The sequence below is a fragment of the Balaenoptera acutorostrata genome, chromosome 3 (assembly GCF_949987535.1).
Source record: "Balaenoptera acutorostrata chromosome 3, mBalAcu1.1, whole genome shotgun sequence".
NCBI lineage: Eukaryota > Metazoa > Chordata > Mammalia > Artiodactyla > Balaenopteridae > Balaenoptera > Balaenoptera acutorostrata.
The window spans coordinates 63764121-63790170 of NC_080066.1; the positions used below are offsets into that span (position 1 = coordinate 63764121).

General features: G+C 48.9%; 1 protein-coding gene across 5 annotated transcripts; it reads left to right on the plus strand.

Annotated features, from left to right (window-relative positions):
• The first annotated feature begins 1219 nt into the window (after window positions 1-1219).
• STOML1 (stomatin like 1) lies at window positions 1220-14670 on the plus strand. Of its 5 annotated transcripts, none has more exons than XM_057544519.1 (7): window positions 1220-1464; window positions 3107-3213; window positions 4275-4424; window positions 4678-4908; window positions 7971-8166; window positions 8634-8846; window positions 9370-14670. In XM_057544519.1, the coding sequence occupies exons 1-7, from the start codon at window positions 1332-1334 to the stop codon at window positions 9561-9563; spliced, it is 1224 nt and encodes a 407-aa protein (XP_057400502.1). In that variant the 5' UTR covers window positions 1220-1331; the 3' UTR covers window positions 9564-14670. The 5 variants fall into 5 exon arrangements, with proteins under 5 accessions (XP_057400502.1, XP_057400503.1, XP_007197804.1 ...); XM_057544520.1 differs by having other exon boundaries at window positions 8637-8846; XM_007197742.2 differs by having other exon boundaries at window positions 1221-1464; window positions 4705-4908; window positions 8637-8846.
• The last annotated feature ends 11380 nt before the right edge of the window (window positions 14671-26050 follow it).

Consider the following 26050-nt stretch of genomic DNA (forward strand, 5'->3'; position numbering starts at 1 on the left):
AGTTAGCTCTTGGCCAAAGGAGAAGCCCAGCTCCAAGCTGGTGAGGGGAGAAAGCACAACTCCAGGTGGCATCACTGGGCCAATACCCCTGTCTTCAAACTTCAAAGCATCCCAGTCATTGTGCTGACTCCCGTGTACCCATTTTGTGCTCAGTTCCAGTCTGGGACAGACTAGAGGGATGGTGACAGGGCCTATCTCTTGTAAAGCTTATAGTCTGGGGTGGGGGTGGGGGTGGGGGGATGCGGGGAGAACTAACTTCCCAGGGACAGTGCAAAGCCTCAGGAGCCTACCCTACCCTGCAGCTTGATCAGTGACCCCAGGGGTTTAGAATCAGGCCATCAAACTAGTAAAAGCCAAAGATGGTAAGCGGCTCATCTGCAGAAGGGACCTGGAAGTGGACTGAGGGGCCTGAGGGCTGGCATGTGTGAGACAAGGAAAGCTTTATTAATTTCTTTGCCCGCTTTGGAAGACAGCCTGCCCAACACCTTGTTGGAAATGAATGCTTCTCAGAGTAAATTCACCATTTGCATTTGGGTTTTCTCAAGCCATGGACAGACAAGTTACCTCTGGGTACCTGGATCAAGGGGCATGCTGCTTCTGCATCTGGAAGACTGAGGATCTCACCTCTGTGATGCTCTGGAGGGCTGCCCTGGGTTAGCGCTGTGCAATCCCCTCCTTCCTTACTCTGCCTTGCTCCCTGAGGTGTGCACACGAAATTTCTTTCTTTTTGTGCCCAAGTTCAGGCCCTCCTGCCCCACCTTGACCCACAATGACCTGGCTACTCCTTCATTCAACAGATAAGCACTGGGATCCACTCTGTGCCAGGCCCTGCTTGCTGGGCTGGGGGGACACAAAGAGGAATAATTTGTTTATCATGCCTTGGAGAAACCCTAATTCCATATAAGGGCAACCTTCCCAAAATCCGTCCCTAGTTTTTGAGTTTGTGCTGAGAAGGCTGGTAGCATTTCCATGCTTCTAGAGAAGATTCAGCTCCTGAAAACCCCCTTACAAAGCTCAACTTCTCTTCCTGCTCCTTTTCTAAGGCCTAGTGGGAGCAGGGTGTAGGAGGACGGACTCCTGCGGGCTTCTAGGAACACAGACTACCCGCCGTCCCTGCCCCACGGCCGCAGTTCGGTCCTCCTAGCGCAGGGGGTGCTGTGCGACGGTGAGAGCCGAGCCCGACCTGCTTCCTCCTCCTGCGCCAGGGCCACCGCCCATGGCCGCGCAAGCGAAACCGGGAACGGCGACCAGCAGGGGCGGGGCAGTGTAGCGGCCGGCGGGTCAGGCTCCGCACCGTGCTGGGGCGCGGGGCGTAACCCCCGTTAGGAGCCATGCTCGGCAGGTCTGGGTACCGGGCGCTGCCCTTGGGGGACTTTGACCGTTTCCAGCAGTCGAGCTTCGGCTTCCTGGGCTCGCAGAAGGGTTGCTTGTCCCCGGAGCCGGGCGGCGTGGGGCCGGGGGCCGGTGAGTGGCCGCCCAGCACAGCGGACCCGGGAGAGATCGGCTGGCACCCCTGGGCCCGAACTCTCTGCCTCTCGGGAGTCAGCCGGTCTTGCGCGCTCACATCCTAAGAGGAGGGACCGAGACGGGGTCTCCACAATGTGGAGAAGGGCTTGGACCAGGCGCTGGGATGCTACTGCTGATGCAGCCCTCCGAGGGCTACGGGGCTGCAGTACCAGAGCTCTCTCATCTTCCAAGAAGCCGCTCCCCACCTCGTTTCTCCTCGGCTTTTATCAGCCCAGAGGTTTTCGGTTTCCATTTTGCCTAGAAAGAAACTAAGGTCTAGGCATAGGAGGTCACCAGCACGCCAAGGGCACTTGGCTGCAGAGAAATGGCAGAATCTTCACCTCAGGGGGCACCTCTAGACTCCCTGAGCTTGAGCATCTCCCTGTTTCCTGGTGGAGATGCACAGGCCCCAAAGGCAGGCCCTCAGGTGCCTGTCATGTCTTCCAGGCCCTGTCTTGCTCCAAATCCTTGAGTAATTCCCTTGGCCCGTAGGCCAGATCCCACATGCCACAGCCTAACAACCAAAACCTCAGAGGATGTGGCTCCTCTGTGACCCTCCTCTAATGAAAGCTGCCTCTATCCAAGGGTTCCTTTCCTGCAGGGGCCACATGGGTCAGAACGAGGCAAGAAAGGAGATTTAGCTTTCTGGGGCTCAGAGAGCCCAGAAGTATAGGGTTCCTGGAAGTGTGGAGCAGAGGCTCCTGTCTGCTTCCTGTTCAGGGTTGGGAGAGGAAAGAGAGCAGAAAATAACCTCTCCCAGATTCTGGGGCTTTCTCAGCTTTCACTCCCATTCTGGGCTTCTGGTTCACAGGGGCAGGGACCTGTGGTTCAGATGAATCTCATTTTCCTAGTTCTCCGCCCCCCACCTCTCACCTGAAGCTGCTTCAAGCGAGGCATGGCCCAGAGGGCATTAAAGGGGGGTAAAGAATTGTGAGCTAGGAAAGAACAGCTTTGCCCTCATCTCTGGCATCTGTTGAAGAGCAATTGATGCTTTATCCCTTTAGGCTAAGGTCCAGTGATGCCACCTGGAGTTGTGCTTTCTCCCCTCACCAGATAGCCTTAGGCTGTCTCCAAAAGGACTCCTTGAAAGCACACTTCTGGGGCTGATAGTAGAGGAGGTGTTATGCCAGCAGCATTCAGTTCAACCCAGCGTGTGTTTACAGATGCCCAGGTACTCCTGGCTTTGCCAGCTATGGGAGGCAATATAAATCAGACAAAAGGATTGACTCCTGCTCAGCCCAGTGAGGAGAGCATCGTGTGATTGGCTTCTCAACTCCAATGACTACCGTCTAGCAGAGAATAGGCCTTGTGAGGGTGGGACTTGGGACAGATTTGTTTTGGTGTATGGGAGGAAGGAACAGTCCTTAACTAGCACCTGCCCAAAGATATAGGAGTAGTATTAGGCAAGGCGAGTATTTGATGGTCATTAGGGCACGGCACTAAAGTGGAGTGAAGAATTGTGAGCTAGGAAAGAACATCTTAGCCCTGAAAAGGAAGGGGAGGTGGGCAAAAGGTACACTTGACTGAGTTCACTCAGCCAGCAGCTGTCCTGCCAGACCCAGCTGGCATTCCTTGACTACCTCTGCTCTCTTGTCCCCAGATGCACCTCAGAGCTGGCCTTCCTGCCTCTGCCATGGCCTCATCAGTTTCCTGGGGTTCTTGCTGCTGCTGATCACCTTCCCCATTTCTGGTTGGTTTGCCCTGAAGGTAAGGCTGGCTGGGTCAGCCCCCAGAATGGTTGGGCCATGTTGAGAGCTTTGGCATTGGTGGGTGAATTCCCCATCCTCTGCCCCCTTCCCCTAAATATTATCACAGCTCTGTGAAATGGGCTGGACAAGAACTGTTCATTCTCACCTTTCAGATGAGGAAACTGAAGCTCAGACTTGTCCAAAGTCATACTGGGAGCCAATAAGTGGCAGAAACAAGTTTTCCCAAACTCCCAAGTTTGGGGGTCTGAACACTGGCTTTAAGGTGCACGCAGATATCTTCCTCCCTTTGGGTTAGGTTAAATAGAAATGAAAAACACTCAACCTGGCCCAGCAGGTGATGAGTAATAGGAAGTCAGGCCTCGTTTTCAACAAGGGATGGTGCAGATGGGAAAGGATGAGCTAGAGTTGAGGATTGCACCTGAGAGCTGCAGTGAAGGTGGAAGCCTACCCTCGTGCGGCCCCAGGCAACAGCCAGTGTCTCTAGAAAGCTTGGGGTTTGGTGTGGTCTCGAAGGGAGTCCTTAGAAGGTCCTAAATCCTAGTCCCCAAACTGCCACTGAAACAAATATCATGTGACCTTGGGCAAGTCACTGCCTCTCTGAGCCTTCATTTCTCAATTTGGACATATTTCCTTGTTTGAGGACTCCAGGAACCTGAAGTTGGCAAAGCCCTTTGCTCGGGGCTGCTATTAGAGCAGCCCAGCTTTTCCCTTAACTAAGACAAGGGCAGACAGTTTCCTGGTTTGAGTCATGTCTAGCTTCAGATCACACAGGTGGAAGGTTTCACTGAGGATCAAGTCAATACAGTATGGCAGTTGAGAGCATGGCTTTGGGAGTCATTCAGAACTGCGTTCAGATCTTGCGTGTTTCACTTGGGGGCTTTGTGATTTTTGAGCACGTCAGTTAACCTCTCAGAGCTTTGGTTTTTTCATCTAAAGACAGAGCTCAGGATACCTGACACTGAACAAGGCCAGAGGGAGAGGTGAGGGAGGGACCTGGGGAGACATCATTGCCAGCAGCAGCTCAGTGCTTTCAACCCTTTCCCTTGCTGCTGTGGACAGATCGTGCCCACCTATGAGCGCATGATCGTGTTTCGACTGGGCCGGATCCGCACCCCTCAAGGACCCGGTATGGTTCTCCTCCTGCCCTTCATTGACTCTTTTCAGAGGGTGGATCTGAGGACACGAGCCTTCAGTGTCCCTCCTTGCAAGGTGAGGGGCTTCTTGGCTCCCCTGGACGGAGGGAGTGGGGGCTTATGCTGGGTGTATTGGCCTGTGAGTAGCCATTAGGGGTGAGGAATGAGGAAGATACCAGAAAAAGGGGGAGGGGGCTGGGAGGATATCCGTGATCCATATACGTAAGCCCATGCACTTGGGGATACCATTTTGCTCTTGAGGAGCTAGTGACCAGGCGAGTGGGTCAAGTTGGGTGGTCTCAGTGGGCCTGGCCTCTTTGCACCCCCAGCCCCTCTTTCATGGCCTCCCCCAACAGTTGGCCTCTAAGGATGGGGCTGTGCTGTCTGTGGGGGCTGACGTCCAGTTCCGCATCTGGGACCCGGTACTGTCGGTGATGACAGTGAAGGACCTGAACACAGCCACACGCATGACGGCCCAGAATGCCATGACCAAGGCTCTGCTCAAGAGGCCTCTGCGGGAGATCCAGATGGAGAAGCTCAAGATCAGCGACCAGCTCCTGGTAGGCAGCTCCACACAGGGCAGAGTTCGATGGCTGGCACCTCGGCCCAGCTCTGCCTGCCAGGGCACTTTAGCAGAGCACCAGATCACTCTGGGCCTCAGTTTACCTTATGTCCCAAGAGTGTAACAACTTTTGAAGAGTCAGTGGTCTGGGTGGGACTGTGAGTTGAGGAACAGAAGGTGGCACAGACCATAGGGATCTTGGGCACATCTACCCCTGAGAGGTGAAGGGGCTGGGACGGGGGAGTGGCCTGACACAAATTCTTGGGTCCTGCCCCAACTGCCTGAGGTTTTACTCTTCACTGCTCTGCAGGCATTGCCATGACAACACTGGGCCTCAGGGGCACTCAGCAGCCTCGGGGCAGGCAGGTGGGTGAAAGGAGCAGGGGCCTTCCTGGCCCAGTCACCTTCAGGGGAATTCCATGCTCCTCAAGGCAGCATGTGCATTTTTGTGGGTTTGTGTTCTTTGTTCTGAAGAGAACAAAGGGACCTGAGGACATTTGGACCTTTTTCCTGCCTCTTCTCTGAGTGTGAGCAATTACAGTAGCATTCACCTCAAATCCCTCCTGTGACAAGATGGGGTTGAAATACACACGTGAAGGCGTGTCCCCTGCTCCTCACGTTCACCTTGTGCTTTCTCCCGTGTCCTGGCAGGGGACCGTGGGTGAAGTTTCCCCTCGTTCCCCTAAGATCTGCTTTCCCCAGGGTTAAAGGACAGGAAGGGGAGTGGGGTAATGCCAGTCCCGCCTGAAGGTCGCAATCCCTTCAGGAAGTAAATCATCTGGGTGAAATTCCCAAGAGAAGCTCTCATATGCATAGCATTTTGCCTGCCTCAGTGTATCTCTGCTTTACATTTTGCTGCAAAGGCTGGTATTATTGTTTTATTTTGGAGGAAGGAAACTAAGGCTCAGAAATTATTTGACTTGCCCCTAAGAGCTGTGGTCAGGGCAGAGCTGGACCAGAGCCAGATCATCTGCCCCCCACCCCCCCAACCCAGTGCTCAGTCTTATACAACTCAGATCACAATTTGATAATTTTTATTCAGGAAACCACATTCAGTTTTGATCTACCTTTAGGAAGAGAAAATTGCTCTCGGCCTTGTTGTACATGGCTTTGGTGCAGCAAAGCCAAAAGAGGCCATCTGAGGGAGTGAGTCCCATACCAGGGCATTAGAGTCATGTAGGGCCATTGCCCAGATTGAGTTGGCTCCTGGTAAAGTGGGGTCAGTGCCTGGTTAAAATGAAATCTCAGGAAATCCAGCACACCTCCCTAAGGCCTGTTTCAGGCATACGTTTCTCATTCTCACCGCGCCTCCACTTCTGCGTACTTTTCCTCTAGAGGGATTGCACGCTCCCCACCTCTCACTTGCTGGGCCCTCCTTAGCTGCTTACCCGCGTGCTCCAGGCCAGCCGCTTCACCCTTCACTGCCCCAGCCCAGCCTCCCCCATTGCCACCCCACCCGTCCCTCTGCCACAGGCCTTGCCTCTTAATCCTCAGGAGAAAACACTCTAGAGTGAGAACTCTTTCAGCTTCCTCCAGCATCACCCCTTCAAACTCATCTACATCTGTGCTGTTTTCCTGCCTCACTGGAAGCATCTGCTTCCTCTGCACCGGGCAGTGCTCTGGTCCCAGGACTCGGCTCCCTTCCTCAGTTCAGCCTCTTCTTGCCTTTTTGCAAGGACACATGTTCTCCCTTTGTCCCAGACCCCCTCTAGCTCTTAACCCCTCTCTCCCCTTTCCTTCCTCCCCTCCTGTCCTTAATCTAGGCTCCCCCCACGCTCCTAAGACTGACGTCACTGCCGACCTCATGGTGACCTCCCTCTTGCTAGCACAGGGGCACTTCTCAGTCCTCCCCTTACTTCACCTGGAGGCAGCCTTTGACTCCATGGACCCATCCTTCTCTTATTCTTGGATCCTCTGCTTCCTCGGGCTTCCGTTATTCCACACTCCTGGTTACTCCCTGTTCTCCTGCCCTTCTGTTTCCAGGTTTCCCTCAGTGGTCTCTTCTCACCTGTGACCTCCCAGGAGAGCTTACCCACCTGAGGCTTTTTGCTAACTCTAGACACTAATTATTCTCAACACTCTGATCCAGTCCCACTGTGCCCTGCTTCCTGGCCCCACTTATCCAATTGCGGTTGGCCGTCCTGTAGACACCTCAAGCTTAACGTGTTTAAAAAGTCACCATTCCTTCCCTACCCACCCCCAAATCTGTGTCTTCCTCTGTGTATGCTCTCTGGATAAACGCCCGCATTCATGATCCGTGCAGGAAGCCATACTAGAAACGTGACCCCTCCAACTCCTCACCGCCCTCCTTGTTTTCACACATCCGGGCAGCCGACAAGCCCAGCGGTTCTATTTCTCTAGTGTCCTTCTGTAGCTTAATAGAGTTTACAGAGTTGTGCCCCTCCCCTGATGTGTCTCGGCTCACAGCTGCCTCTCTGCCTGACACCGCATCTGCATCACTTTTGCCTGCAGTTTGAAACAACGTCCTACCTGGTCTCCATGCCTCTACCCTCAGCCCCTCCAATCCAGTGTCCACATAGCAGCCAAGAGAATCTTTGCAACACGCAAGACTGCTCTGACACTTGCCTGCTATACTCATCTCCGGGACTCCTTGTGCCTCAGAATAAATCCAAGTGAGAGGGAGTAGCCTCCTCTGAGCCCTCGGCTGTCTCTGGTGTCCCAGGCCACAATTCAGGGTCCAGCTAAATGGAACTGTGGTTCCTCACAGTTCCCCGAACATTTGAGGTGCTCCTTTCTGCGTTTTTGCACCTGCTGTTCCCATTGCCTGGAAAGGTCCTCCTTTGATGCCCCTTCACCTGGATGATTCCTCCTCCTCCTGGCATCACCCCCTCCTCCCTGCCCCACACCCTCTCCTGATTGCTCACTACCAGCTGCCCACAGCTGGGTTGTAATTGCCCTCTGCCTCCGTCCCAGGCTGGGAACTTCTCAAGGGCAGGCCTGGTGCCTCATGTGCCACCATGGCCATACCAGCCTGCCTAAAGAACGTGCTCTGGAAAGGTTTGTTGAATGAGTGCCATTTCTCCCCACACCATCCTCCAGCTGGAGATCAACGACGTGACCAGGGCCTGGGGGCTGGAGGTGGACCGCGTGGAGCTGGCAGTGGAGGCCGTGCTCCAGCTGCCCCAGGACAGTCCAGCTGGGCCCAGCCTGGACAGCACCCTGCAGCAGCTGGCCCTCCACTTCCTGGGAGGAGGCATGTCTTCAGTGGCAGGAGGTGCCCCACTCCCCGAGCCGGGTAAGGAGCCTCGGGGAAAGAGCGAGGGTGCTCCCCAGGGCGCTCAGCTTGGCGTCCAGCACAGGCTGAACTTTGCTGCTTGTTCCCTTAACCAAGCAGCTTGTGCAGTGCACACCCCGCCCAGCTGTTCAGGCCACCCCGATTCTAGAGCTGACCAGAGCTAAGGCAGTGAGAAGAGTCCAGGTGTCTGAGTGTGTGGAGGCCTTTGGGAGCCTCCATGGGAGGAAGCAACAGCATCCAGAAAAGAGTTTTGGATTCAAGGCTGGAGTAGCTTAGAAATGGGATTTGGGGTTATGGCTAAAAACTCAAGGGCAGCTTCTTAGGAAAATGAGGAGGAAACTGAACGTGGGCCTGAAGAGAGTGTAAGAGGGAACTGCCGCGAAGGTACGGAGGCCACACGTTGACCTTGGCAGCACATTGACCTCCTTCTCTCTGCCTCCCTCCCCAATCCCCTTGGCACCCCCCAGCAGATACCTTGGATATGGTGAACGAGGTTGAGCCGTCTGCCCCTCATGGTGGTGCCAGGTCCAGCCCCAAGCAGCCTGTGGCCGAGGGGCTGCTGATGGCTCTGAAGCCCTTCCTGTCTGAGGCCCTGGTCAGCCAGGTTGGGGCCTGCTACCAGTTCAATGTCGTCCTGTCCAGTGGCACTCAGAGCATCTACTTCTTGGACCTCACTACAGGTGCAGCTGCCCTCCCTGCTCTCTTCCTTCCCACCCGGGTTGCTCATAGCCCCTACCACCCATGATCCTTTTTCAGACTGGGCCCTGCTCCTGCCAGCAGTTTAGGGCAAACCCATAGCAGTCAGGGACTCAGATGCCATTTGCGGACATTGACTATCCAGGCCTCGGTCTCACTACCCTGTCCTCGTCAGCAGGACAACTCAGATGGCCGAGCTTCCTGTACCAAGAGCCCCACACACGTTGCAGACCTGTTCATGGCAGGCTCAGTGCTGAGCTTGTTTTGTGCATTATCTCACCTACTTATCATCAGCGTATGATTTAGGGATTATCGTCGTCCCCATTTCACCAATTTGGAAACTGAGGCTCTGAGTGGTCACACAGCCAATGGGACTTGAACCCAGGGTATTAGAACTTGAACGCTTAACCACTATTTCCACCCCTTCCAGTGGGACATGCTAACCTCTTCTACCCCCTGCAGCATAGTCATCCCCCTACTAATGCTCAGTTTTCTTTCTCCCCACAGGGCAAGGGAGGGTGGGACATGGGGTGCCTGATGCCATCCCTGATGTGGTGGTGGAGATGGCTGAGGAGGACCTGCAGGCCCTGTTGTGCAGGGAGCTGCGGCCCCTGGGGGCCTACATGAGCGGACGGCTGAAGGTGAAGGGCGACCTGGCTGTGGCCATGAAGCTGGAGGCTGTCCTCAGAGCCTTGAAGTAGCAGGTTTGTCTGACTGTCCATAGCCCAGCCCCGAGCCTGGCACCAAGCCAGGGGGGCATCTTGGAGGAGGAGTCATTGACACTGCACCTTGGATTGTTGAGGCCCTGAGAAGTTTCAGGCCCAGCAAGAGCCAATGAGTGGAGGCTGGGAGACCCTGGAGACTGGGAAAGGCCGAGTCAGGCAGCCCTGCCCTTCTCACCCACAGTGGTTCTCTGGACAAGCCTTTGCTGATCCTGGTCCCCTGCCGAGTACCCGGTCTGAGCTGGGTACACAGCGCGATGACAGGAGAGCCAGGCCTGCTGTGCTCTGCTGGCTGCCTGACTGGAGAGCCAGGGCTGACAGAAAACAGCCTGACAGCCGCGGGTTTGGTCCCAGTGTGAGGGGGCAGTGCATGCAGCTCAGGCTCCAAGCTCCAGAAGCGGGGTCAGAGAGGCTGGAGGAGGGAGAGGGAAGGCGGCCACCGAGAAGAGGTCCCTGCAGTGGGAGGGATCTGGGGATGGGCTGGGTCCGCCCCGCTGACTGCAGTCCAGGCCCAGGCTGGTGGGGATGGGGACAGGAAAGGGGCTGGCTCCTCCCCGGCCCTGCTCGTGAAGATGTCTTGACTCATCTCCCAGCTCGGTCTTGCATGCCTGACGGACTGGAGCCCAGGGCAGCATGAAGGAGAGCCCTGCTGTTCCTGTGCTTTCCGGAGGTGTGAAAACCTCAAATAAATGTGATGTTTACAATGTATTTGGAGAGAAATAGGGGTAATGGAGGTGGGTCGGAGGGTCTCTGAGGTGATGCCCCTGCTGCCGGACTGGGGCCCAGGCCCTGAAGGGTGGCACAAGCCCTGACAGTGTTCTTCAGTCACCCACAGTTCCCCTTCCTGCCATGGGTCTCAAAGCAGGCAGAAGCAGGGCACTCTGTTCCTCTTTATAGTCAGGGTAGAGGTTTGGCAGGAAAGAGGGGGTGTGGGTGTGACAGAGCTGGTCTGGCAAACATTAACCTAACGAAGGCAGGGCTGGGGGCTCGTATCACATTCAAGAGAGGGGTAGGAGCTGCTTTCAGCTGCCCCTCCTGTTTTACCCCTGGTCACTGTTTCCCTACTGTTCGGGCCCAAACCTCAGGGACCCCAGAGAAGGGGGGGGCCTTAGGCATCTCGGGTTCTAAGAAATGATGAATCTCACATCCTGGAGAGACTTGTTAAAAAAAAAAAAAAAACAACCACAGAAATTTGAGGCTCCTCTTTGAGGAGCAGCCTCTGGCTTGTGCTCTGGCACCAAGCCTTCCCCTCAGGGCCCTCTCCAGCTGCCTTGGCACCAGGCTCCATCCAGTTTGCCCTTTTGTTCCTGCCAGTGCCCGCCTTGGCCTCTTGTAGGTCCTCCCAGCGTAGACCAAACCACCACTGGGTTCCGGTTTCAGCCCCAGGGCCCCTTCCTGGAGGGCCAGAGCCCCAGGTTGCTGCCCCTGCTCTGTCCCTCTCTCCACTCCTGGAGGCCGCCCAGCCAGGGCTGCCTGTTCAAAAGCCTTCCCTCCAATCCCCACCGGCCACGCTCCCACTGCCCGTGAGCCCTGGTGGGGCGTGATCTTCTCTGCTTGGCCGGGTCTCCCCCTCTACTCTGGCGCTGTCGTTGTGCCTGTTCCCCACTGTGTCTGTCAGGGGTCTTGTGTAAGTGCCCACCCTCCCTGCTGGACCATGAGCTTCCTGCCTGAGCCGTCCATTGCTACTGCACACAGCGCCCCAGGGGGAAGAGGGGAAACCCCAGGCGTCTTCCTCTTGAAAGCTTAAGGGAAACCGAAACTCAGATTTTCTCCGTGGCTGTTGGAGGACCAGCATCACAGGGGCAACAAACTTTTCTAGATGTCTGTGTGGGTGGAGAGCAAAGCCTGCTGCCCGCAGTTAATACCCTCCTGTCAAGGGGAACTCATTCCTTGGTGAAGCCAGCACTCCAGGAAAGGGAGCCCACAGGTTCAAGGCCTCTGAGTTTCGGAGGACCCAGCAGACTTTGTAGTCCCCAGTGGGGGACGAGGGGCACCTAATGGGGCCAAGGTGTGGGGAGGGAGGGGGAGGGTGTCCCTCAAAGAAGGCTTCCTGAGGAGGTGATGCCTGAGACTCACAGCTACATGGAGATGAGAGAAGAAAGGAAATGGGGGAAGGACATTCGGCAGAGGGGAAAGTCCCTGTGAGAGCACAGGAAGAGGCAGTGGGCACCTCCGATTTGGGGAAGTGGAACCTAAAGTCTGAAGGGGGATGTATGCAGGGATTTTGGGGGTAGGGGGTAACAGTAGTAACTGATACTGTGCCAAGTATGCCCCTGTACTGCACTAGGCACTTCCTGTATTTGTTTTCCTCAAGATAACCTGATGAATAGTGATAAATAGTTATATTATTACGCTATATTGATATATAATGTATTATTCTGATGTTACTTTTAAATAAGTATTTAATTTTGAATAGAGAATTTTAAAAAGGCGTGCTATGAAAATTGTCCCTCACACTCCTGATTCCATCCACATATTTTCAAACAGGTATCCCATGATATTAGTTTCTTGGTTATTCTTCCAGAAGTTGAGGTTTAAAAAAAATACATATACAAGAAAATCCAAATATATTACTCTCTGGACGGGGGTTGGTTGTTTTTTGTTTTTTTTTACAGAAATGGCAGCATAGCAAATACAATGTTGATTTGTTCACTTAACCTTACAGTTGAGGATCTTTCCATATTAGCACGCCTAGACTTTCCTTATTCAGTTACATAGGATTCCATTGAATGGGTGTATCATAGTTTATTTAACCTGGTTTGCATTGATGGACACTCAGATTTTTTGTGTGTGTTTTGCTATTTCAAACAATCTTGCAGTAATAATCTTTCACATATGCCGTTTCACCTGTGGTTGAAGTTCATCCGTGGGATAAAGTCCTAGAAAGGAAATTGCTAGGTCAAAGCGTTTCTAATTTAATATTGCCCAAATGCCTTCTCTGGGGGTTATTCTAATTTACACTCCCATTATCAGTGAGTGAGAGTCTGTTTTTCCTCATAGCCATGCCAACACAATGTGTTTTTAAACTTTTGGATTTTTTGATAGTCTAGTAAGTGAAAAATTGCATCTCAGTGTAATTTTTTAAAGTTGTTCAATTGTTTATTGCTTTTTAAGACTTGGATTTTCAGTCCCAGCAAAAGCACAGGGTTTTTGCTGTCTTTCTCTAGCATTTACTTTTTTAAGTATGATATGATAAAATGCACCCATTTTAAATGTGCTTGATGTGTTTTGACAAATGTGAACACCGTGTAACCACCAGCCACCACAATCAAGATACAGAACATTTCCATCAACTCACACGTAGTTCTTTTGTGTCCCTTCCCATTCAAGCCTCACTGTCCCCGCCCCCGCCCCCCCAGGTCCAGGTCACCACTGATCTGCTTTCTGTAACTGTTGATTAGATTTCACTTTTCTAGAGTTTCATACAAGTGAAACTATACCGTGTGTACCCTTCTGTGTCTAGCTTCTTTCCCTTTAGTGTTTTTGAATCATCTGTGTTATTATGTGTATTTGTAGTTTGTTCTTTTTTATTGTTAGTGATATTCTGTTGTATGGATAGATGTACAATTTATATATTCATCTGTTCATGGACATTTGAGTAGTTTTCAGTTTTGATTATCAGAGCTCCTGAGAACATCTGTCTGTGTACAAGTCTTTGTATGTCTTTATATGTTTTCATTTGGGTAAATACTCAGGAGTAGAATTTCTGGGTCAAGAAACTAACAAACCAATTCCAAGATAGTCGTGCCAACACTTGGTGCTGTCAGTCTTTTTCACTGGGTGTGACTGATGACTTTGAGCCTCCTTTTGGGTGCTTATTGGGCATATGTCTCCAATATTTTTTCTCACTTTAAAAAATGGCTTATTTATCTTATCGGTATAGATTCATATTAGCTTTAAGACTTCTTAGTAAATCCTGGATACATGTTTTTTAGCACATATTTGGAATATTTTCTCTCAGTCTGTAGCTTGCCTTTCTAACTTCATAGTGCTTTATCTTGAAAAGCAGTAGATTTTAATTTTGATAAAGTCCAGTCTACAACTTTTTTTTTAATCCAGGTTTTTCTTCCTAAATTTATTTATTTTATTTATTTTTGGCTGCGTTGGGTCTTCATTGGTGCGCGCGGGCTTTCTCTAGTTGCGGCTAGTGGTGGCTTCTCTTGTTGCGGTGCGCGGGCTCTAGGCGCACAAGCTTCAGTAGTTGTGGCTCACAGGCTCTAGAGCGCAGGCTCAGTAGTTATGGCGCGTGGGCTTAGTTGCTCTGCAGCATGTGAGATCTTCCCGGACCAGGACTCGAACCTGTGTCCCCTGCATTGGCAGGCAGATTCTTAACCACTGCGCCACCAGGGAAGCCCTATAACTTTTCAATGGTTAGAGGTTTTGTGTCCTTTCCTGGAAGTCTTTGCTCAAGGTCTTGAAGATTTTCCCCTATGTTTTCTTCTAAAATCTAAAAATTTATAGATTCAGCTATTACTTTTAGGCTTGTGATCCATTTTGAGTTACTTTTTGTGTATGGTATGAGATAAAAGGCTGAGGTGTTTCCCCCCCTTCCCTCCCCCCCATGGGTATCCAATTATTCTAGCACTTCTTGTTGAAAAGATATATTTTCCCCATTGAATTACCTCGAAACTTAAATTTTTTCATTTCTCTTATTTTGTGTGAAGTTGAATATTTTGTAATATGTTTAAGAGCCATTGCGTTTCTTTTTCTGTGAACTGTTATTTCATCTACTTTGTCCATTTTTTTAGTGTTGGTTGTTTCTATTTTTGTTTTGACACCTGGGAGCTCTTTAAATGCTAGGGAGATTAGCTGTATTTTATATGAGCTGTAAAATTTTTTTAACCCAATTTGTTGTTTGTATTTTGACTTTGCTTATGATACTTTTCCATGAAATTTGACAAATGTATTTGAAATGATATTTTATTTTATGGCTTTTAGGTTTTAAGTCATAAGAAAAACTTCCATTCTGAGATCATAAAGGAATTCCATGTACTCCCATTATTTTATTTTTTACATGTAGCTGTTTGACCCACTCGGGATTTAAATGAGCATAAAACATAAAATATAGAATCACATTTTTTTTTCAGTGCGATGTATTTCTGTTTGTCTTGGAGTCCATATCTGGGTTTTCTGTTGTGTTCCACTGGACTAATGTTTGTCCATGCACTGGGGCCACATGGTTTTAATGATTGAGGCTTCATAAAATGTTTAATATCTGTAAGATTAATACTTTTTAATGCTTCTTAAGAAATTCTTCCTGGGAATTCCCTGGTGGTCCAGTGGTTAGGACTCTGCGCTTTCACTGCAGAGTGCATGGGTTCAATCCCTGGTAGGGGAAGTAAGATCCTGCAAGCCGCGCAGCCCGGCCAAATTAAAAAAGAAAAGAGAAGAAAAAGAAAAAAAAATTCTTCCTGCCTATTCTTCTTCTTCTTTTGTTTTTTTAAAAATAAACTTTAGAATTACCCAGTCTAGTTAAAACAAATTGTTTATATCTTTATTGAGATCATGTTAAATGTGTGAAGTAACTCAGAAAATTGCAATCTTTATGATACTGACTCTTCCTATCTGTGAACTTGGCATGTTTTTATGTCTTTTTTTAAATGTTCTTCAGAAGTTTTACAGTGTTCATATTGGTCTTGAACATTTCTTATCAAGCTTATTCCCAGGTACTTTACCTTTTCTGATACTATTACTATAAATAAGGTCTTTCCTTTCATTATATTATCTGATCAGAATGCAATTTACTGCTCTGTAGGAATTCTGTACCGTACTAACTTAATTCTTACCTTACTAACTGTATTTTTATTCATAGTACTTCATCTTCGATATACAATCACCTGCAAACGTCACCTCCTCATTTCAGTGCTTTAAAATGCTTTCTCTTGTGTAATTGCATTGGTTAGCATAGAGGTGGGTATTTTTAAGGTGGAAGTGAGAGGGTATTATGCTGAGGGGAAAGATCCAGTAGGGAGAGAGAGAGGTAGACTCTAGAGGAAGAGAAGGGAATGGTACCCTGAGCCCTGATGGAGGGATTAGCTGTGGACGAAGACTGACACCTCCCTCAATCCTGGAGAAAGAAGGGAGGAAATAAGGATGGGGGCAAACCCCACCCCTCCCCCACATACAGCCTAGCACATGGGGACGGGGTGGGGTAGGGGTGCGGCTCTGGGATGTTTATTAACTGTAACGATTTCAAGGGAAAGAAGTGCTGGTGGTAAAATCTTAGTCATTGGGTCATTCACACAGGCCTCGCAGGGTTAGCCTTTCGGTGGGGCCTCCAAGCCAAAAACCATGAAATGAGAGTGATGAGGGGGTGGGGACTTGGGGAGATTTGTGTGTTTGAGGGGTAGCTGGAAGGCGAAGTTTTCTGGCTCATCCTGTTGAGTGGTTCTTGATTCCCATCCTAGGCCAAGTGGAGTCCAGCTCCCCAGCCATGACAGCAAGTCGTTTAGTGATGGCCACAGGCCAATGTCTTCAAGACTGACAAAGAGAAGCTGGGAGTGCGAGGTGAGCCTAGAAGGTGGCCAGGTAGGGACAGTCCTGGAGAACTAGGGTGCAGAGCTGAAAGGGAGCAGGAGATGATTGGTCCACAGATGGGAAGACCAAGGCCCAGAGAAAGCCTTCCCAGAGGGATCTGTGGCATGGCTGGGCCCAGAACCTATGTCTCATAGCTCCCAGCTCATGACTCTTCCTCTACATCAGTGGGGGCCGTGGGGCAGTGGGAATGGCTTAGAATAAAGGGGGTCTCAAGATCCTGGGGCTTTGTGTTGCTCTGCTAAGCCCGACTCCACTGTATGGGGCTGGGTGTGGACTGTGTAGGGGTAGACAGAGAGGGGCACGTTCCCCATCTGCTGCCCCAGATTCTCTGCCACTCAGCCAGGAGAGAGGCTGGAAAGAGAGAGAGGAAAGGCGAGAAGACGGGAGAAGAACAGAGAGGAAAGGGAGGGGCGAGGGGAGGGAGGAGGCTGAGGATAAAAGGGACTTGCCCACCACAGTCCTCTGCTGGGAGCCTCTTCCCCTGGACTGTGAGTCCAGTGTCCTGCCATCGACTTTCCAGAGCCTGGCACAGTGTCCGCCATATAATGGGCACCAGCAACTGGTTTTTATTTTTATTTTTTTATAGTTATTTCTCTTTTTTTCCTTTATTTTTAATTTTTTTTGGCTGCATCGGGTCTTAGTTGAGGCATGTGGGATCTTTCGTTGTGGCGCGGGCTCTTCGTTGTGGCGCATGGGCTACTCTCTAGTTGTGGCACGTGGGTTTTCTCTCTCCAGTTGTGGCACGCAGGCTCCAGGGCGCTGTAGATGGCGGCACGCGGGCTCAGTAGTTGCAGCGCGCGGGCTTAGTTGCCCCACAGCATGTGAGATCTTAGTTCCCCGACCAGGGAGTGAACCCGCGTCTCCTGCATTGGAAGGCGGATTCTTAACCACTGGATGACCAGGGAAGTCCCAGCAGCTGGTTTTTAAAATGGACTTGTTGAATAAGATGAAGCAGCATTAGATTTACCGAGGAAGATGGAGGTAGAGAGAGACAGACAGAGGACAGAGGGAGACAGGTGGGGATAGGGAGAGAGGAGAGACAGAGGTAGAGATGGAGGGAGAGACTGAGAGGGAGGGAAAGATAGAGACAGACAGAGAGGGAGGCTGGAAGATGAACAAGGAGAGACAAAACAGGGAGACAGGGGCAGCAAGAGGAAGTAGGAGCCAAACCGCTGTGCCTGCCGCAGGGCCCAGCACAGGGCCCTGAGAGTCACCCCTGAGGAGCAGAAGACGCTTGTGGGGAGGGCACCCACGTGGCCTCCCGGGCGCCTTGTCCTGGTCTGAGTTTCCTCCCCTTGAAGGGAGCCCACAGAAGCCCAGCCATGAGCTTGTGGCACCGTCTTGTGGCAGTTTGGGAGATGGCTGGTTTTCTCTTTCCAGATGTGCTTGCAAGGGCTGGGAAGGATCTCGGGGACAGAGGAGTTGCCACCGTGGAGAAAAAGTGCAGAGCAGAACCAGAGCCTGAGGTGCAGGCCTAGGAGATGCTCACCTTGCCTGACTGTCCCCATACACGTTCACACATACACACATCCCTGTGTGCACCCAGGCCCAGGGCGGGCTGAGCGGTGATGGGGTTAGGGAGGGAAGTGAGGGACAGGAAAGTGCGAGAATTTAGCCAGGAGAATTGGGGGAGGTTGACCAGAGTAACCAGGAGACTGCAGATCATGGAGCTAAATCTGCGAAATGGGGCTAATTATATCAAAGGCCATTTTAAGACCTTCCTAGGATAGGGTGCTATTAGTTTTGGAGGTTCCTCCCCCAAATCAATTATTAAAATGCACAGAATTGCTACATTAAATATAATATATTACTGTAAAATAATATGAAGTGATTTTCGTAAGTTTGCCTTGGAAATTATTTGACTAAGTAATTCATTCACAGTATAATTATCTGCAAGTTCTCAGCACTCTGTGGGCATTCGTTTGCATTCTGGAAGTACTTGCAGAGTTTAAAAAAATCTACAAATTATTTTCAAATAGAATGAAGTTCTTATGAACACTACATTTAATAATTAAAGAAATTGACACAGAATTAATGACATAAATTAACAGTTTATGACAGTTTGTAGACATTTGATTAAACATTTATTCACTTGGGTTATTCTGTAGTTTTTGCATTTTGGAGTCAGACTTTTCTCAGGTTTTAATCATTTATGTAGGTTCCTGAGAAGCTCTGGAACTCTGGGCACTGTGTCCCTTGGGACTACCTTACCTGAACAATTAAGTGGCCCTGACAATACCTACCCTATAGGAGAGCTATAAAGAATAAAAATGGGATAATATATGAAAGCATTAAGCACAATGCCCAGTAAACTCCAAGCACCCAATAAGAATTAGTAGATGTCATTAAATATATCTGCACACACGCATAACCCCCTATTCTTTGAATCATTCATTCTAAAAAATTGTATTGGGCACTCACTCTGTGCTAGACAAGGCAATGTCATAGGTGTTGGAATAGTAGTGAACGAATAAACCAAGATGCCTATCCTTGTGGAATTTACATTCTAGTTTGGAGAGCCAGACATAAACAACAAGCATTAAGAATAAGAAAGGACATGGGTACCGCATGAGGGCCTGCTCATCCGGAACTGATTTTTACACCCATGCTGAACGGGATACTGGGCTGGGAAGAACTGCAAACAGCCTCGATTATCCAAACTCAGCTTTGGCACCTTAAAAACCCAGTCTGCGACTCAGGCACAGAGGATGAAGGTTCCAGAAGGCAGCTTATGTTGATACCAGCTCCCCTGATCACTGCCCCTTCGCCTAAATATACATTATTTTAAAAATAATAATAAAGTCATACAGTATGTTAGAAGGCCACCAGTGCCTTGGGAGAGGGCCTGGCATGTTTTGGAACAGCACAGAGGCCAGTGTGCCTGGAGTGGAGAGCGGGGGAGAGTGGGAGATGAGGCTACAGGTGAAAATGGGGCCAGCTCATGTGGAGCCTTGTAGCCATTGTAAGGACTCTGTGCAGTGGGATGCGGCTGGAGAGTTCTAGGAGAGGAACGTGGGGGACTGACTGTACAAACAGACAAGGGCCAGACCACATATAAAAACAACTCTGATCCTCAACCTGCAGCAACGTGCCAGGAAACCAACCCCTTATATGCAACAGTCAGCCCAGAAAGCCAGCCTGCCAGAAGTCAGACTCCCAGGAAGCCAGCCTGCTATCTCGAGTGACAATCCAGGAAGCAAAACAATAACTTCCGTAACAGCCCCCAATAGTCAGGACTCGATTAATAACTCACAGCTTCACTAATTTTTGTCCCTGCTTCCAACTTGGGACCAACCAGAGAAAGCCAAATATGCATCCCTAACCAATCACATAGGCTGCCCCCTTCTGGTTAGCCTGCCTCCAGCTCCTGGGGCTCGCAGCCTCCGGTCAGGGCACACCTGAAGCCTTCCCTGTCTTCCACTACAGAGCTTTCCACTCCTCTGCCTGTCTCTGAGTCTCTGCCAAAACAGAGCGATGGTGGCTGACTCCCTTGCAAGCTCCAAAAAAACAGACTTTGCTTTTCTCATTTGGCTGGTCTTCATTTATTTCCACAAATGACGGAAACTGCCTTACATTATAAAAGCTGCTGAGAACAGACTGTATGTAAAATAGGGAGACCCATTAAGACGCCATTGTAATAATCCAGGCAAGAGATGATAGTGGCTTGGACCAGGCTGGCAGTAGGGCAGGCGATTAGAAGGGGTTGGATTATAGTTATGCATATTTTATTATTTTTATTTTGAAATTATAGATTCACTAGCAGTTGCAAAGAAATGCACAGAGAAGTCCCATGTGCCCCTCTCCCAGCCATACTAGCATCTCATATAACCACAGAACCGCATCAAAACCAAGGAACTGACATTGGCATAATCAATCAAGTTTACTCAGATTTCACTGGTTATACGTGTGCACGTGTGTGTGTGTGTGTGTGTGTGTGTGTAGCTCTACACAATTTTGTCACGTGTGTAGCCTGGAGTAACCACCACAGCAATCAAGATGCTCGATGGTACCATCACCATGAGATCCCTGGTGTCACCCATTTATAGCCACAGCCCTCCTTCCTGTTCCTAACCCTGATAGCCACTAATCTGCACTCTATCTCTGTGATTATGTTACTCAGGATTGTTGCATAAATGGACTCATGCAGTATGTATTCTTTTGAAGTTGGCTTTTCCACTCAGCCTAAGTCCCTGGAGATGCAGCCTAGGTGTTGCATGTGTCAGCAGTTCACCCCTTTATTGCCGAGTGCTATTCTATGGTGTGGATGCACCACAGCTGGTTTCACCTTTGCCCCTCTGAAGGACATCTGGGTAATTTCCAGGTTTGGGCTATTACAAGTAAAGCTGCTGTGAACGATCGTATACAAGTTCCTCCATGAAAATAAGTCTTCATTTCTCTGGCATATGGCTGGGCCCTTGTTAAGTCTGTTTTTAGTTTTGAACTGGGTATATTTTAAGGATAGAGCCAAAGGATAGCCTGATAGATTGGATGTGGGCGTGAGAGAAAAAGAGAGGGGTGGTTTGAAATGGGCTAATGCACTTAGTGCTGGAACATAGTGAGGGCTCAGTAAATGTCAGTTAGCTACACAAGTGACAGCAAATACAACCCAAACCATGGGGAAATGAAAAAACCCGTGAGACACGCCACAGATGTTGCCTGAGAAAGCGTTAGGACTCACTCAGAGGGCACTTGGTGTACAGAAACCCCTTTGATTATTTGCACGTAGAAGTGAAAGCGGAGTTTCGCTTCCTCTTAGGATGTAGAAAGACACAAGAAAATGTCACTCCCATTCTGACAAGAAGAAGAAGCCAGGTAATTTGCAAAACTATAATTTTTTAAACCCATCAGAGAACTGAGCTCATCATAGACAACCAAGAGAATTGAATTCCAAAGAGCCCAAGGGTTTTGCCTTGGGGAGAGCATCTATGGGGGTGGGGAGTTTTCCCCACCTCCCAGCTCTTTCCCAGAAGGAGGATTGGAGGCAGAGCAGTAGTGGGAGAGGGAAGAGACCCCCTTGGTGGCACAGACGTGCAAGGAGTCACTGGCTGCTGCTGCAGGGCAGGCTCACAACCTCACCTTCTTCCTGAAGGAAGTTCTCTCAAAGCCACTGTGTGAGAGGGGGGCGAGGGCAGGCCACAGCAGACTTGGTCCCAGGGCTGCTGAAAGAGAGGCAGAAAACTAAGATCCACTGCTTCTGGGGGAAGGGTAAGTCAACGCACCCACTTGTCCCTGTGGGAGGGGCAGGAAAGGTTCTCCTGTCCAAGACCCACAGACGACCGTCAGGAACACTGCCAAGGCCCACCCTCTGAGCCCCAGGTGCGCAGGCTCAGTGAGGCTGGGCCAGGAGGACCGAGACACAGCAACAGCAGTCTACCACCAGGGGGCGAGCAAGAGCATGTAGAGGGACCCGCTCCGAGGTGGAGGCAGGCAGTGACCTCTGAAGGCAAACAGCGGGGGAAAAACCCTCCAGAACACAAGGCTGTCTACAAGAAACCCATCTTAAATATAAAGAGCTAGTTAAAAGTAAAAGAATGAAAGAAAGACGTGCACTGATCCAAAGCTCAAGTGTCCATATTAACACGAGACAAAGTAGACTACGGAGCAGAGAATATTTCCAGGAATAAAGAGGGGTAATACATAATGATAAAGAGGTCAAGTTCATCAAGAAGAAAAACGACTTCAAAGTATATGCACTGGAGAACAGACCATCAGGATACATACAAGTACGACTGATAGAACTGAAAGGAGAAATAGGCAAATCCACCTGTCTCTCAATATTTGATAGAATGAGTGACTAAACAGAAAATCAGCCTGGCTATGGATAACTTGAATAACACTATTAACCAACTTAATCTGAATGACATTTATAGGATTGACTCCACCCAACAACAGCAGGATACACATTCTTTTCAAGGCATATGGAACTGCACCAAGCCAGACCATATGCTGAGCCATAAAACAAGTCTCAACAAATTAAAAATAATTAAAATCACGCAAGTTTGTTCTCTCATCATAATAAAATTAAACTATAAATCAATAACAAAAAGATATCTGGAAAACCCCAAATAGTTGCAAATTAAACAACACATTTTTAAATAACTCAGGATTCAAAGAAGAAAAAACCATGAGAGTAATTAGAAACATTTTAATTAAATGAAAGTGAAAACAACATATCAAAATTTAAAGCAGCACTTGGAAATTATAGCGTTACATGCTTTATATTAGAAAATAGAAGAGAATATGGCTGTTTAGGTAGAGATTTCTTAGATAAGATAAACAGTACAATCCATAAAAGAAATAAAAAACATGATTATATTGGCTTTCACCAAAATCAAAAACTTCTGCTCTTCCAAAGGTACTGGTAAGAAAATGAAAACACAAACCACAGATTGGGAAAAAATATTTGCAAAACATATAACTGATAAAGGATTTGTATCCGGAATAAAGAACTCTTCCAACTCTATAATGACAGACAAGTCAATTAAAAATGGGCAAAGGATTTGAACAGAAACTAAATCAAGCATGAGATATGATGGAAAATATGTATGTGAACAGATGCTTAACATGGTTAGTCATTAGGGAAATGAAAATTAAAACCACAACGAAATACCACTACATACTTGCTAGAATGGTTTTAAAAACACACACACGATACGAAGTGCTGGCAATAGCCACTTCGTGGAGCAGTAGCCGCTTTGGAAAACAGTTTGGCAGTTTCTTGTACAGTTAAACATAACACTTACATGACTAAACCTAATTCCTAGGTATTTACCCAAGACAAATGAAAATGTACGTCCACTCAAAGACCTGTAGGTGAATATTGACAGCAGTTTTTTTTTCATAATGGCCCCAAACCAGAAACAACCCAAAGACAGATCTTCTGATAAATGGAAAAACAAATTGTGGTCCACACAGTGGAATACGACTTAGCAATAAAAAGGAACAAACTACTGATACATACAACAACATGGAGGAGTTTCAAAAGCATTATGTTAAGAGAAAGAAGACAGATACAAAAGGCCACATACTGAATGATTCCATTTATATGAGATTCTGGAAAAGACAAAACTGTAGGAACAGAGAGCAGATTAATGGTTGCCAGGGGATGGTGGGTGAGGGTAGAAAATTGACTACAAAGAGGCATAAGAAAACTTAAGGTGATGGAATATTTTACATCTTGATTGTGGGGGGTTTTCTACGACTGCACATACTTGTCAAAACTCGTCAAAATGTATGCCTAAAATGGGTGAATTTTACTGGATGCGGATTATTCCCTAATATGCCTGAATTATATTTCAAAAGTGAAAGAGACAATAGCTTTGAATCAGAAATAAGATGGCCTGGGGCTTCCCTGGTGGTGCAGTGGTTAAGAATCTGCCTGCCGAAGCAGGGGACGTGGGTTCGATCCCTGGTCCGAGAAGATCCCACGCGCCGCGGAGCAACTAAGCCCCTGTGCCACAACTACCGAGCCTGTGCTCTAGAGCCCGCGAGCCACAACTGCTGAAGCCCGTGCACCTAGAGCCCGTGCTCCACGACAAGAGAAGCCACTGCAGTGAGAAGCCCGCGCAGCGCAATGAAGAGTAGCCCCCGCTCGCCGCAACTAGAGAAAGCCCGCGTGCAGCAACAAAGACCCAACGCAGCCAAAAATAAATGAATAAGGTAATTTTTAAAAATTATCCTATAGAAATCATATTTCTAAAAAAAAAGAAATAAGATGGCCTTTGATGTCACATATTCTGGAAATAGAGTCCTGCGCCATCTGGTGGCCTCCAGGGGCAGTGACAGTCCTATTTGCTGGCTGAGAAACTCCCAGGCTACCGGGACCCCAGACAGAGGCCAAGGACCCACCTCTCTTGTCTGCCAGGGGTGCGCTGCCAGCTGGATCAAGCCCCTTGGGCCCAGGGTTCTGTTGCCCAGGTCCCCGCAGGCACTGTCCCCAAGTTTTTGGGGGGTATGCATATTGATACAGCAAAGAGGGAATTCCGCCAGGACTTAACTATTTAATCAGACGTTGCCAAGCCCAGCAGGGAGAAAGCAGAGAATGTAACATTTAAAAACAAACAAACACTTAAGAACTTCTCAAAAAGGAAAAGAAATGACAAATTATCAACCTAACGGAGTATTCTAGCTGACCGCAAGTTTCCAACAAGCGGCAATTATTCAAGCTGTAGCCTTTTTGTATTTTTGCAAGCTTTGCACACCTGCTCCATTTTATTTTCTCTGCTTCCTAAGAGGGGCACTTAGGACCATAAAAAGGGAATGTTGTGTCCAAATTGCCTGGATCCAAATATCGGGTCCAGTTTTGCCCCAGCACAGATCTGGGGCACGGGAAAGCATGCCAAACACTGGGTGCTGGACAATTGTGGGCAACGCTGACAGCATTAGGCAACACCATAATACAGGGTTCCATTTGCTGGCCTTTTATCCAGGGTTTTGTATCCATTGCCAAAGTAAAACTGGTCTGTGGTTATCATCATGAAGGTGGGTAGGGTAGCACGCTTATCTTTGTCAGATTTGAGTGTCAGGATTACGTGAGCTTCGTAAAATCAATTCAGAAGCATAAAATCCATCTATCATTTCCTCCATATGCTTGGGAAAAGTTGAAATAGAGAAGTAGAAATGACCTGTTTTTCCAGTTTGAAAGAATTCATGAGAATACTCTCTACATCTCGGATCTATTTTAGAGATGACCTGTAAAATTTCTTCTGTAGTTATAGGTGTTTCACTCATTGAGTCAATTTTGGCAATTTACAAATATATTCCTAGAATATTTTTATTTAATGTTGAAACACTAATTAATAAGCATGGAGAATGTATGTACTATTCTCTTAAATTTCAAAAGTCAGGGACTTCCCTGGCGATCCAGTGGTTAAGAATCCGTCTTCCAATGCAGGGAACATGGGTTCGATCCCTGGTTGGGGAACTAAGATCCCACATGCTGTGGGGCAAATAAGATCCCACGTGCCGCAAGTAAGACCCGACGCAACCAAATAAATAAATATTTTTTAAAAAGTACATTAACAAAAGTCATCTCCATAGCTGTGTTAATATTTCCTTTCTAACCTTACATTTTGTATTATTTTTCTTGATTAGACCAGTTGATGGGTTGTCTATTTTAATTTGCTTCTTCCCATAAAGAACAATCTAAATATGAATTCCACTACTTCTAGGAGGAATTATGCTTCTCCTTGCCCAGCCACTTTTTGAGCTGCTGTTTCCAGGAGTCATGAATCCGGAGAGCTGAGGAGGAAGGAGATGAAGGTTTGAACAGTGACCTGGCTATGCTTCAAAGCACTGGCATGGGGCTTTTTGTCTGGTTTCAGATGCCTTTGAGGATCTGGTGGAAGCCACGCCCCTGTCTCCAGAAATTTGCCTGCGTTTGAACCCTGGCTCTCCTATTTACTAGCTGAGGGAACTGGGGCAAGTTACATGACTCTCTATGCCTCAGCTTCCCCATCTGCAAAATGGGAATAATAACAGTGCCTTCCTCGTAGGGTCATTGTGAGGATTAAATAGGATAACCTTTGTATAGCATTTAGGGCAGAGCCTGGCCATGGTTAACTGTTCAAGAAGTTAAGCATCATCATCATCATCATTAGTGGTATTCTCCTGCTGGCTCTTTTTCTCCCTCCACCCCCAGGAGGTACTTGTGCTTCCCCACCCCAAGGGCCAGATCTGAGGTGGCTTCGGTGAGCCAAGGCACACTGTGGGGTGATGGAAGGTTGCCCCAACTAGGAGGAGGAAAGGAGTGAGGAGTTAGGGGGGTTGTGGTGGAAGCAGGCAGAGGAAAGAGGTCAAGACAGCTTCCCCCAGACTTGGGAGATGGGGGCCATGGCTCTGCTAGTAGCAAGGAGGGTGTCCTGCTCCTGGTGGTGCCCTGAGCAGGTATGAACCTTGAGGGACACGCTGCTTGGGTGTCCTTGTGCCCA

What these genes read in the sequence shown, in the direction of transcription:
- STOML1 (XM_057544519.1), top strand. Translation starts at nt 1,332, where the DNA reads ATGCTCGGCAGGTCTGGGTACCGGGCGCTGCCCTTGGGGGACTTTGAC. An exon ending in CTGGTTGGTTTGCCCTGAAG is followed by an intron (nt 3,214 to 4,274) that starts GTAAGGCTGGCT and finishes TGCTGTGGACAG; the next exon opens with ATCGTGCCCACCTATGAGCG. An exon ending in AGATCAGCGACCAGCTCCTG is followed by an intron (nt 4,909 to 7,970) that starts GTAGGCAGCTCC and finishes ACCATCCTCCAG; the next exon opens with CTGGAGATCAACGACGTGAC.